Source organism: Nansenia antarctica, assembly GCF_963989245.1.
Source record: "Nansenia antarctica genome assembly, chromosome: 1".
Lineage (NCBI taxonomy): Eukaryota > Metazoa > Chordata > Actinopteri > Argentiniformes > Microstomatidae > Nansenia > Nansenia antarctica.
In genome coordinates, this window is record NC_137674.1 from 87,968,457 (window position 1) to 87,982,230 (window position 13,774).

Genomic DNA, 13,774 nt, shown 5'->3' on the forward strand with positions numbered 1-13,774 from the left:
AACATCAGTAGGTCAAAGGTTATAGAGTGATTTTGAGTGAGCAGCCAACAAGTATTGTCATTGTCGTCATAGTACAGGCTTGCACCGTTTGCTCAAAGTGGAGAGAGTGTGCAATGCCTGTGTGCGTTACAGCTACAATATTCCATTAAAACCTCTGTGGAACGAATATACCGGAAAACACGGCTTCAAACAGAGGCAGGGATCTCAACATGTTTCTTTCAGATATAAGGCCTTTGGCCCCTAGTCAATGTCTCAGTTTTGCTTTGTTTGTTTTCTGTTTTGTCTGTCTGATCATTTCCCTTAGAATTGTAAAAAAGCGTCCTTGGGTTTTTTGAAAGGCGCTATATAAATTAAAGTTATTATTATTATTATTATTATTATTATTATTATTATTATTATTATTATTAGATGATTGAATGCACTTTGCTCACCTGTGAAACGCTGACATTGACAACTTCTTCAGTTAAACTATTTTTATTTAGTGCGACGCGTGCACGTGGGTGTGTAAACATTACCGCGGGCAGAGGAGGAGGTTAATCGCTAGGTTAATTAGCTTTCAGCTGAAACTTACGAGTGGTGTGGACTGACTTATCATTTATTTTTATTGCCCGTGCCCCCAGAATCTCAATCAAGAGATTACCGTACGGCCCTATCCCAGGAGTTTGATAAATATGACTCATAAATAGCATAACAAGTTAAATACAACTCATCTCACTTGTCCGTAACCAAAACACCAGTGACTTAAGCTCTCTCGCTTAACCTTGGGCCCCCAAACCCGTGGATGTTAATGTGTTTAATAATCAGACCGACATGTGGCATGATTTTTATTTTCTGATACTTTTCATGTTTATCCGTCTATGGTGGATATTCATATTCCTACACTCCACAGTCCACACACATCAGGTTTGTTGTTTTTTTTGCCTGCTGATGTAAACAGTGAAGTGTGTGTACGGCCTAAAGCTACACAGAGCTGCATCCAATTAGCGTGCTACTTTATTATTATTAAATATCAAGCAACGCCAACGTTGTGCGTTTGAAAAATATAGCTCACATAATTACTAAATAAATAATTAGCCTATATGTTAAAATAAGTTGATTGATCATACCAGGCTTTCATCCCACAATCATAATCCTGTGTGTGTGTGTGCGTGCGTGCGTGTGAGTGTGTGTGTGTGTGTGTGTGTGTGTGTGTGTGTTTGTGTGTGTGTGTGTGTGTGTGTGTGTGTGTGTGTGCGTGTGTGTGTGTGTTAGTGTGTGCGTGTGTGTGTGTGTGTGTGTGTGTGTGCGCGTGTGTGTGTGTGTGTGTGTGTGTGCTCGCGTGTGCGTGCGTGCGCACACGTGCGTGTGCATGTGTGTGCGTGCGTGTGTGTGTGTGTGTCCTAGTCCACCCCAAGTGCCACTGAATTAATTGCTGTATTGCTGCTCTAATTGAAAAGCTGCATGTGAAATTAACGGCATTTGCATAGTTCAACAAAGCCTGGCTCTGTAATTAGCGAGAGGCAGAGAGTTAGCAGAGGTTCTCTGTGAAGGTCTGAGGCTGGTAATGCCGTGTTCTGGTTGATGGCTGAAAGGGAACAACTCAATCACATCCATTTGTAACAATGACCAAAAATTATTCATACGCAGTAATTGACTTATTAATAGACTCTACCACCACTCTGGTCCCCCTGGTCGTACTTTAATATGTTTGTCTAATCAGAGGAGATGAAAGGCTATTGTTCATCTCAGTTCACCAGAGCAGGGTCGGGTTTTAGTCGCTGACTACGGCTAGACTAAAATGTTTTGGGGGTTTTGTGGACTGAGACTGCACTGGAATGTTTTCAGTTTTCATCAACTGGAACTGGACTGGAACTAAGAAAAATGGAGGTGACTTGGTGTGACTAGAACTGGTGTGCATCTTCATCTAAACACCAAAGACTAAGTGACTAAAAAGCCTGACAAAATTAACACTGGCGTCAATAATAGAATAGATGATAGCAGCAGAATGCGAATCAGCATATCAACATTCTCTCCCCACTGTTAGTTTTATTCATAAGTAATCTGTCGGTGGGTTAAATTCCTCTCAACTTGTCTCTTGCCGTGTGGGTCCCCCCATGCTAGACTGTTGTCGTGGATTTAATTGATTCTTAGTATATCTTAGTAGTAGAACTTATAAAACACAAAGAGCTCAAATCAACTGACTCCAAAGAGGCCTTTTATTCAGTAGTTACAGCAGCTCAGAGAGAAAGAAGCAGACAAAAAAGCTCCCCACATGGGGCGGGACTCATATTTATAGAACTGTCCTTGGTCATGAGGTCACTATTCTTGGCAACCAATCATATTATACAAATCTGTGATTGCACAATTTATGGCCAGTACTATCCACAGTCAGAATTATTCACTGCGCCACAGATCTTGGCACATCTCTTACAGGAAAGGGAAGGCCTTCCTTGAGTGCTAGATTCCCCAGTATGTAGAGAGCGAGACTTCCATTCTCAGTATACAATGATATAAAACTACAACACGGTCCGGGTAGTTGCAGCGGTATCTCAGCCAGTCAGGGGAGTCCTTCAGTCCTTCAGTCCTTCAGTCCTTCAGCCGTCTAACAATAAACCGAGCCGAGCCGTTAGTCTGTCTCTCAGCCCTCCTCTCTCCTGTCTCCTCTCTCCCGTCAGCCTCCAGGATAACGTCCTGCCAGAGAGATCTAGTCTCCAGCAGTAGGAGAGAGTAGTGTTCAGTCAAAATAAAGCAGCGTATTGGTAAATGGACTGCACTTATATAGCGCCTTTTTTGCTGCTCCAAAGCTGCTCCAAAGCGCTTTACAACGGCCTCTCATTCACCCATTCACACACACACATTCACACACCAATGGCGAGGTAGGCAAGCTGCCATGCAAGGCGCCGGCCGGCCCGCTCACTGGGAGCAATTTTGGGGTTCAGTGTCTTGCCCAAGGACACTTCGACATGTGGCCAGCCGGGGCTCGAACCGCCGATCTGCCAACCTTGTGCTATCATTAGACGGCGACTCTACCTCCTGAGACACAGCCTCTACCTTCTGAGACACAGCCGCCGTCTAAAGAGCGCAAGGTTGGCAGATCGGTGGTTCGAGCCCCGTCTGGCTACATGTCGAACTGTCCCCATTATGTGCCCTGTGCCGTGTGCACGTAGAGCAGCCCCCTCCTCGGCTGTGTTCCCCGTGTGATCCAGAGGCGAGGAGGAACACAACAACTCATCTACAGGCAGTACCCAAGTTGTCAGGGGGGATGGTGGATTTTATCATATGGGGACAGTTTTAGCATCCCCACAGCATCAGTGACTTCAGTGTCAGTGACTTGGTGGTAAACATGTCATTGCATGTGTGCGTGCCCCCTCCCTCGCCCACAGTGTTTTACTCAATATGCGCAAAACTAAATGTTGAAATAGCAGTAATACCACGTTCATTGATAAAAGTACATAAGGGATGGAAAGTTGGGATGGCAGTTTTAGAAGGGGGATGATTTTTGTTATTTTTTATTTCAGCGGGGGATGCCATCCCCCCCCTCATCCCCCCTCATCTCGAGTTCTGTCTACAAGGGATGTCGATGAAATCAGCATCTTCTAGAATCTTCGACACATATTCTAGACATATTTACCAAAGTTATTAACGGGTGTATTTCTCTTTTTCAATCACCTTTGGGAGACTAGCTAGTTAGAGGGTGCTCTTGCCTCGTTACAGAGGCAGCCAACCAATCGCTAATTAAATCTGACATGTGTTGGAACCCCCTTTAGAAAGTTAAATGTGTTTTGTCCCCCTCTTCCTCATGGAGAAAAGGGAGAAAAGGGAGAAATGTACAATAGAGGGGAGAGGCCAGCAGGAGAGGCCAGCCCGCTAAGGTCTCCACCAGCCATGTCGTGTCTTTGTGATGGACGTATTAGATGTGTATTGTCAGGAGGGGTTGCCCCCCCCCCCCCCCCTTAGAAGGTGCAGGAATTTCTTTTCAGCCACCGTCAGACAAGGTGGCGGAGCGTGGACGCCTCACACACACAATAACTCTGGATTTGTCTTTTCTTCACCCCTGTTGCTTCATCCTGTCATCCCTCTTCTCCCTCCCCCGCTCCCTTTCTGTCTATCCCTCTCCTTTCTCCTCCCTTTCTCTCTCTGTCCCCCTCCTTTCTCCCTTTCTGTCTGTCTCTCTCCCACTCCCTCTCTCTTTCTGTCTGTCTGTCCTTCTCCTCTCCCTCTCCCTCTTCCTTTCTTTCTCTCTGTGTCCCTGTCCACCCCCTCCCCACCTGCTCCCTATCTGTCTGTCCTTCTCTCCTCTCTTCTTTCCTCTCTCCCTTTCTCTCTCTGTCCCTGTCCTTCCCCCCCCTCTCTTTCTGTCTGTCCTCCTCCTCTCCCTCTCCCTTTCTCTCTCTGTCCCTGTCCTTCCCCCCCCTCCTCTCTTTCTTTCTGTCTGTCCTTCTCCTCTCTCCTCTCCCCCCCTCTCCCTTTCTCTCTGTCTCTGTCCATCCCCCCCCCTCCTCCTCCCTTTCTGTCTCTCCTTCTCTCTCCTTTCCTCTCCTCCCTTTCTCTCTCTGTCCTTCTCTCCTCTCCTCCCCCTTTCTCTCTCTCTGTCCCTGTCCATCCCCCCCTCTCTCCCCCCCCCCCCCGCCCTCCTCCCTCTCTCTCCCCCCCTACAGAGATCTGTGCAGCGGACTGCGGGGGCCACGGGGTGTGTGTGGGCGGGGCCTGCCGCTGCGAGGAGGAGTGGGCGGGGCCCGGGTGTGACCAGAGGGCGTGCCACCCCCGCTGCAACGACCACGGCACCTGCAAGGAGGGGAAGTGTGAATGCAGCCCCGGCTGGAACGGAGAGCACTGCACTATGGGTAGGAGGGGCCGGAGGAGGTTTGGGGAAGGAGGGAGGGAGGAAGGGAGGGAGGGAGGGAGGTTTGGGGAGGGGGGAGGTGGTGGGTGTGTGTGTGTATGATGCGCTGGTTGTGGGGGGTAGCGAGTCCAGTTGTGGAATAAAGGGGGAAGCATGCTTATTGAATGTGTGCAGTCCAGCGTAGCATGAAACGGTTTGCTCAGGGATTCGAGCCATCGCCCTTCATGCATCTTAATGTGGGAATGTTGCTGAAGTGTCCTTTCTTTTTTACTCATCCCTTTCTTTCTCTCATCCTTCCTTCTCTCCCCCCCCTACCCCCCCCCCCCCCCCTTTTCCTTTGACTGTTGATTTTAAATACAAACATTTGCTTCGTTTGCGAGCGGGTCAAGCCGCTTAAAGGACATTCTTTCGGGCAGTCAGTTGAATCCGACATCGGTGTGGTTTAGAAACGCTGCCTGGTTGTTCTCAGTGAGAACTTATCTAGAACGTTAAGAGTCTTTGAACATCTCTTTAACATTAAGAGTCTTTGACGGAGGGCCGATACTTCTGAGACCAGGAATTTAATTACATCTGGGATGAACCGTAGCTGTGTGAGGAACTATCTATTATTTAGACAATATTTTCTTTATAGCTGTAGTCGTTTCATAGAGCCATTAAGTCAACATATAGAGGGGGAGAACAAATTGCCTCCTTAGATGGAAGATCACAGAATGTTTCCATTGATACTTACTGATGTGTTTACTACAGCAGAGTAGTACACTATGACATGTCTGCTGTGTACTACACCCTACTCCTGTTAGAGTATGTATGTACTACACCCTACTCCTGTTAGAGTATGTATGTACTACACCCTACTCCTGTTAGAGTATATATGTACTACACCCTACTCCTGTTAGAGTATATACTGTATGTACTACACCCTACTCCTGTTAGAGTATGTATGTACTACACCCTACTCCTGTTAGAGTATGTATGTACTACACCCTACTCCTGTTAGAGTATGTATGTACTACACTCTACTCCTGTTAGAGTATATATGTACTACACTCTACTCCTGTTAGAGTACGTATGTACTACACTCTAGTCCTGTTAGAGTATATATGTACTACACTCTAGTCCTGTTAGAGTATATATGTACTACACCCTACCATTGCCTTGGGGGGGCGGGCCGCCCTCCCAACGGAACCCCCCGCCCCCCCCCAAGAAAGAGGAATTATTACGGACGTAGACACCAAACATCTGACAAGCAGGCTAAAATATCCGCGTTTTTTAAACGCACCCAACCCGAATGCGCGCGAGACGCAAGAGTTTTTGCCGGCTCTGATGTCTGCAGATTGGAAGTAAGCAAGTTGAAACGTTAGCAAATATAATGTACTAGTATACTCCTGTTAGAGTATGTACTACACCCTACTCCTGTTAGAGTATATATGTACTACACTCTACTCCTGTTAGAGTATATATGTACTACACTCTACTCCTGTTAGAGTATATATGTACTACACTCTAGTCCTGTTAGAGTATATATGTACTACACCCTACTCCTGACCTGCACCACTAGTTCAGTTCTCAGTGCAATGGCTGTTCTAGTGTTAGACACTGATGTGGTTAGAGAAGTAAGTAAGTAAGTAAGTAAAATGTATTTATACAGCACCTTTCCCAGACCAAGGGTCACAAAGTGCTTTACATAACAAGGAAGAAACACAAATAAAACATAATACAAGATCAAAAGCCACAGCAGGTTAAAACAGGCAAACAAGTGAAAATAAAAACAAGTAACAGACAACAGGTGTACAACAACATCGACAGGACACAGAACGACAGGCCATTGGGGCTATCCAAAAGCCTGTCTATACAAGACAGTTTTTAGCTGTTAAGTCTAAGCATTTCACAGGGATGTCAGATAGTGATTGGCCATAATATTAACTACATCATCTGTGAATAACGACAGTTATTTTTGCTGTTGTGAATAACAGGACTCCCTCGGGGAAGCTTGGTTTGGTGTCTTGATGTTGTCTGTGTTGCGTTAGCTACTCTTCCCCTCTCTCACTCTTTCTTTCACCCTGTTCCCCTGCTCTCTGCCCCTCCTCTGCTCTGGCCAATCAGCGAGCCCGCCACCTCAACACTGTGTCGACAGGGGTCATAAGTTGTACTTTGTTGCCATGGTTACTGTTTACTACAACTACAACGTTTCATAGCAGCTCATTGTTATTCAGTCCTTCTTTTCCTTCGCCAAACACATTTTCAATTAATATTAACACTAGAACAGCCATGTCTATGTCACCTACTATAAGAGCCGTCTCGGGGGTCAAATGACCATATTCTTTACAATGGGAAGCTGCTACTTACACACATACTAGCTTATCCTGATGTGATTTTGTGAAAATGTAAGGATACTGGGTGGTAGAACGCACATATCTAGGAAAAGTCATGAAAGGAGGGTCCTGAAATTTGATCGAGTGCAAAGATTTTTTTTTCTTTTTACTCACTTGGTCAAATGACCCCACCCACGGCTGTTCTAGTGTTAATTTGTTAGTTTTAAACTTCCACAGATGTGATGATTCCTAATCATTAGGTGAGAGTTCTGTTCTATATTGGACTATGGCAGCGTTTCCCAAACTGTGGGTCGCGACCCCCTAGTGGGGCGCGGGGGTACTGCAGGGGGGGCGCAGAAATAATATGGGAGGGGGGAAAAATGCACACACAAGAGCTGTAAACAAACACTGCTTGCTTAAGGTTACCATCAGGGGTGTTGTGGGCGTTGGATGATAAAAATGAGAACCTGAATGGAGCGCAGGCCATAAACTGTAACAAAGAGGCAGCGAGGGGGCTCCATTCACGTCATTGACGCGCGCTCCATTCACGTCATTGACGCACGCACTCCCTCCTCCAGCTATCTAGCAGCAACAACAACAATGGATAAGTTTATGAAAGAGCCAGAAGCTAAACGAAAAGCGAAGGAGCCCATGACAAACGTCCCAAAGCCAAAGTCAAGAAAGTATGACGATACATACCTCTCCCTGGGCTTCACGTCTAATGTGGTCGGTGCGGAGGAACGACCACTGTGTGTCCTCTGTCTCAAAACTTTAGCGGCAGAAAGCATGAAGCCTAGCAAGTTGAAACGTCACTTGGAGACCACACACCCGACTGATGTGAAGAAGCCCCTCGATTTCTTCAAGAGAAAACTCCAAGAATACCATGGTCAGCAGAGCCGTTTCGTTAAAACAGCATCTGTTACGTCTAATGCTCAACTTGCCTCCTACAAAGTGGCATATCGTATCGCCCAGTCTAAAAAACCACACACCATCGCTGAGGAGTTAATACTCCCTGCTGCAATAGATATGGTTTCACATATGATAGACGAGGCAACAGCCCAAAAACTCAAAGCTATCCCCCTGTCAAACAACACTATTGCGAGACGCATCAATGACATCTCAGAAGACATGAAAGAGCAGCTTGTTGAGAAAATAAAAGACCAACGCTTTGCGCTCCAGGTAGACGAGGCCACAGATAGTAACAAGGACTGTCTGTTAATAGCGTATGTCAGATACATTGATGCGGAGGGTTTGAGCGAGGATTTGCTATTTTGCAACTATGTCCCAAACAGAGCAACAGCTGATGAACTGTTCAAAATCATAGACAAATACCTGAGTGAAGCCGATCTGAAATGGGAGGACTGTGTGGGGATATGCACCGACGGTGCCCAGGCCATGGCAGGAAAACGGGGAGGGCTCCAGACGCTCATCAAGCGCGTTGCACCGAAAGCAGTGTGGACTCACTGCATAATACACAGGGAGGCACTCGCGTCAAAGCAGCTGAGTCCAGAGTTGAATGACGTTTTGTCTCATGTTATCACCACCGTCAATTACATAAAAACAAGACCACTGAAAGCTCGCATTTTTTCCGCTTTGTGCGAGGAGATGGGCTCCGAGCACACAGCCGTGCTATTTCACAGCGAGTCGCGTTGGCTCTCTCGCGGAAAGGTGCTGTCCAGGGTGCTATCGCTGAAAGATGAGATCCGAATCTACTTGGAGGAGGAAGGGAACGAACTTGCCAGCAAGTTTAATGATGAAGACTTCCTCATGAAATTGGCCTACCTAAGCGACATGTTTGAGAAGCTCAATGAATTGAATCTACAGTTGCAGGGCAACAACACACACCTTCCACATCTGGCAGACAGGATACAATCTTTCACACGGAAACTGGACATGTGGGGCAGGAGACTTGAACAGGGGGACATCGACTCATTTGGGAATCTGAAGGCATTCATCGAGACCAATGAACTGCAGAGCACAGTGGTTCCATGTATGAGAGAGCACATCTCATCCCTGAAACAAAGCTTCCAGAAATACTTCTCTGTGGATGACAGTGCCAAATACGACTGGATTAGAGATCCATTTGTTGCACCACCACCTGCCATGTTCAGCACTGCGGAAGAGGAACAGTACATCGACATGACTTCAGAGTCAACCATGAGGCTGCAGTTCACATCCACGACTTTGGCTGGGTTTTGGATTGGAGTGGAGAAGGACTACCCTCTCATTGGACAGAAAGCTGTGGGAATACTGCTGCCTTTTGCAACATCGTACCTGTGTGAGATAGGCTTTTCTGCTGTTGCTGCTATCAAAAGCAAATACAGGTCGAAGTTGAACATTGAGAATGAACTGAGAGTGGCAGTCTCAAAACAACAACCCCACTTTGAGAAGATTTGCAAGGCAAAGCAAGCACACACAAGTCATTGATCGTAATTGTGATAGAAATGTGAGGAGTAAGAATAGTGATGCAGTAGAAATTAGTTAATGTTGATATGTTGAATATTTCAGTGGCACAGGATCATTTGCCAAGCACTTATGTTCCTTTTCAAACCATAATAAAATATAAAACTATAGTTGGATATACTGTATGTGTCTTGTTATTATTAGAAGAGAAAATGTAATGTTTTTACAACTTTATACAATTAATTATATCAATCTAGGTGGGAACCGGGTTAGGGGGGGCTCGAAAATATTTCCAATTACCCAAGGGGGGCCTGATTGAAAAAGTTTGGGAACCACTGGACTATGGGTAGTGTTACTACAAGGCGCTGAGGGACATTTTGGCACATCTCGGCAGATCTTGGCACCTCTCGGAGCTGCAAACAGAGCCCCGGCCAAGTCAGTGAATGTTTTATACGCTGGCCCTTGAATTATTGATGTGTCTTTTATAAGTGCCATATTGACATCCAAACTCCCCTGACTAGAATATGTCTACCTGTCATCCAGCTCTCAATCTGAACCGAGACTGAAAATAGCGATATTCTACCACACCTCTCTCTCTCTCTCTCTCTGTCTCTTGCTCTGACATCACCTCATCATCTCATTCCTTGTGTTGCTTGTGTTCGTTGTGTTGCTTGCGATGCTCGTGATTTGTGTTCACTTACTGCTGCCGCCTCTCTTCTTATTTTGACCTTTGACTTTTGTGTAGTTGTACACTAACACCTTTGCCTTGTCTTGTCATGGAAGTGCCACCTGTTCAACCCTCCTTTATATGTCCTTGTCTCTTATCTTTTATCTCCCAAGCTCACTATCTGGATAAGGTAGTGAAAGGTACGGCATTACTCCTTCCTTTCTATTTCTGCCTTCCCTCCTTCCAGTATAACATTACCCAGCATTCCTGCTCATGTCCACAGGCCATACTGTTCTGTCTCGCTCTGCATCTACATAACGCCACCCACCCTGCACCTCAAATCAAACCCCCACCCCCACCCCCCACCCCACCCAGTACAATCTTCCCACCTCCCATCAACGTTTTGTCACCTCCTCACAGCATCACACACACGCTCTCCACTTAGCTTAACTTCTCACCTGGTGAATCACACTCACGCTGTTCTACTTTTCCTGAGGTCTGCAGTACTCAAGTTGTAAAAGAAAATCAGGGGGGATGGTGGATTTTATCATATGGGGACAGTTTTAGCATCCCCACAGCGTCAGTGACTTCAGCGTCAGTGACTTGGTGTAAAAAATGTCATTGCATGTGTGCGTTGACTGTTTTTATTTCAGGGGGGGATGCCATCCCCCCTCATCCCCCCTCATCCCTCCTCAACTGGAGTGCTGGAGGTCTGGTGGGACATTGTGTGTATTTGTGTGTGTGCAGGCAGCAGCCATACTCTGGTATATATGTAGTATGTAGGCTCCCACTTTCTTTCCCTCAGAGAAGGCGGCGATGTTAAGGAGGGGGGGGGGGGGGGCGTGGGGGGGGGGGGTACTCTATAACCTGGGTCATGTATTATAGATGAGCCTGCAGCTGTGAGCAGGTCTGATAGGTGCTGAGGCTGCAGCCTCTCTCATTAGTCGAGCCCTCACTCTGGTTGGTGCTGCGTAGAGCAGGGGGGAGGAGGCCGAGCTGCTCCCCCTCCCTCCCTCCCTCCTCCCCTCCCTCCCTCCCCCCCTTCCCCTCCTCCCCCCCTCCCTCCCTCTGTCCTTGGTAATGGACCACCTGCCAGGAGAGAGCGGCTGCCACAGGGGTCCTCGAGGCGCCCGCGGCCTCACGTTCAGAGCCGTTTCAGAGTTTCAGACAGGCAGGGGCGTCCTCGGCGGGGGCTTCGCTCTGAAAGGACCGCCGGTTAGGTTGAACCGACCAGACAACCAGAGAAAGATCGGATCTTCATTCATGTATCCGTGTAATATGCAGGATTCAGAGCTGTCTAATCATCTGTCTGCGCTGTTCGGTGTGACAGACCGGTGCTGTGACTCCCAGAACTTATGGTTCTATGTCTAGGGGGGGGTAGGTGAGTGTAGGGGGGGGGTAGTGGGGATGTAGGGGCGGGTAGGGGGGGGTAGGGGAGGGTGTAGGGGGGTCTAGGGGGGATGTAGGAGTGGGTAGGGGGGTCTAGGGGGGGGTATGGTGGTCTAGTGGGTAGGGGGAGCCGAAACTAAACGTGTACAGTACCAGTCAAAAGTTTGGACACACTTTGATGGAATGTTTTTCTTGAGTGTAAAGTGTGATGTATAGTTCTTGTTTTATGTTGTTTATAACATCTGAGGCCGTATTTCCCCTGTGGGTTTACCTGCCCAGGGACTGCTGATGTCATTTAGCTACCCAGCTAATTCAGGGAGAGTAAATGACTGTCCATTGTCCCTTTTACATAAACGAGTACGGTAAATAAATAAATTCAATTGAATTGGGAAGTGTGTCCAACGTTTGACTGGTGCTGTATGTACCCCAGCTCATTCCCTGGGGGGGGGGACTATTAAGGTCATGTTCTCACATGAAAGTCTGAATCAGGACCCGGAGCAAGTGGATGAGTTTGCAACATTGTTGCATAAATTATTTCTCTGATTTGCGTTCTCACAGCCCTTCATGTAAACGAAGTAATCGAAGCAACAGACGTGATAGTTGATTGGTCCGAACATTTTAAAATTGCCCGTTCGTCCCGCTCTTATCCAGATCAACACGCATGCGCTGTTGTTTTCCTATGGACAGCCTCGATGCGTCGTTTCTAACCGGAGCGAAACCACCCTTTTCAAGCGGAGCATCCGTTGGTTGTTTGCTGCGGGAGCGACTTTGAATGCGCGTTCTCACAGCTCCAAACGACGCAGAGCAAAGCGAATTTTATCCTAAACTCTGATTCCAAGTGAAGCAAATGTTCTAGTGAGAACACACCCTAAGAGTCACGACAAATAGAACTAAAGTGCAATCATTTATTAACAATAACGGCGGTGAAGTTTCAATACACAAGACAAGCCACAGGACAACAGGTAGACTATGAGCGGTGTCAACTCAGAGAAATAAAAAATAAAGTCAAACGCTACCAAGTGTCTGTTTACAATCCTACTACCTACGACATCCGCTCCCTTGCCTGATGTGTATAACAGAGGTGAGTCTACGTGATGTAAGGTGTGTACCCAGGGGTATCTCACCTACTCACCTGTTTCCTACGGCTATGCGTGCGACAAAACAAACGAAAAATAAACTATGTTCAATGTCAAGCAAACGGATAGACAAACCAAGTTTAACAACAACAAACGAAAGCTACTGAAAGGGTTGTACGTACTAGATACTTAACACAACCAACCTGAGAGACTAAGAGCCAATGACAACCAAAACACAACCACACCCAAAACACAACCACACCCTAAACACAACCACACTCAAAACACAACCACACCCTAAACACAACCACACCCAAAACACAACCACACCCAAAACACAACCACACCCAACCAAAACACAACCACACCCTAAACACAACCACACTCAAAACACAACCACACCCTAAACACAACCACACTCAAAACACAACCACACCCAACCAAAACACAACCACACCCAACCAAAACACAACCACACCCAACCAAAACACAACCACACCCAAAACAAGTGTACTGACAGTTACAGTTAGGAATCCAGTGGAACATTTTAACAGATGGGCAGCCTGCTGATTGGCAGATGGGCAGCCTGCTGATCGGACAGGATGGGATGGAAATGACGAGTGACAGGGATGAATGGCCAATCACAGAAGGACACCTGGATGGAGAATGATAGAGAGGGAAAACAACAGGGAGGGAAACACAACAAGGACACACGTGTGGACGTAACAAAAGTGCCAGAAATAGTTCTTATTGCCCTGCCTGGTTAAATAAAGGTTAAAATTAAAATAAAAACCTGCATTCAATTAGTAATTGAAATCATTTCAAATACTTAGCTATGCTTCATTGCTTGGCACAATGGAAGCAAGTATTTCAAATACCTTTTGACCCAGGTCTGTGGTCTAGCTGGACTTCTTTGTCCATTTTAGCTCTCAACAGTATCAGTCCATTTCTCTCCTGAGGGACCCAAAGAGACAAGAGAAATGGAGCTGATTTGAACAGACACTGGTTCAGAATCAAGGTGGAAAGAAAAAAATGTATTCCACTGATTTAAGAACTTTTTAGCACTCGATCGATGATAATAATCATTATCCATTATCGCATCAAA

At 46.6% G+C, this 13,774-nt stretch overlaps 1 protein-coding gene across 1 annotated transcript in view; it reads left to right on the plus strand.

The window, feature by feature from the left end:
• Positions 1-13,774, plus strand: part of tenm4 (teneurin transmembrane protein 4) — a gene marked incomplete at both ends in the record, with an annotated part of 257,838 nt that overhangs the window by 115,049 nt on the left and 129,015 nt on the right. The window contains one exon of the mRNA XM_080526836.1: positions 4,638-4,823. Coding sequence (XP_080382962.1) covers positions 4,638-4,823 — 186 coding nt within the window. The remainder of the gene's footprint in view (positions 1-4,637; positions 4,824-13,774) is intronic.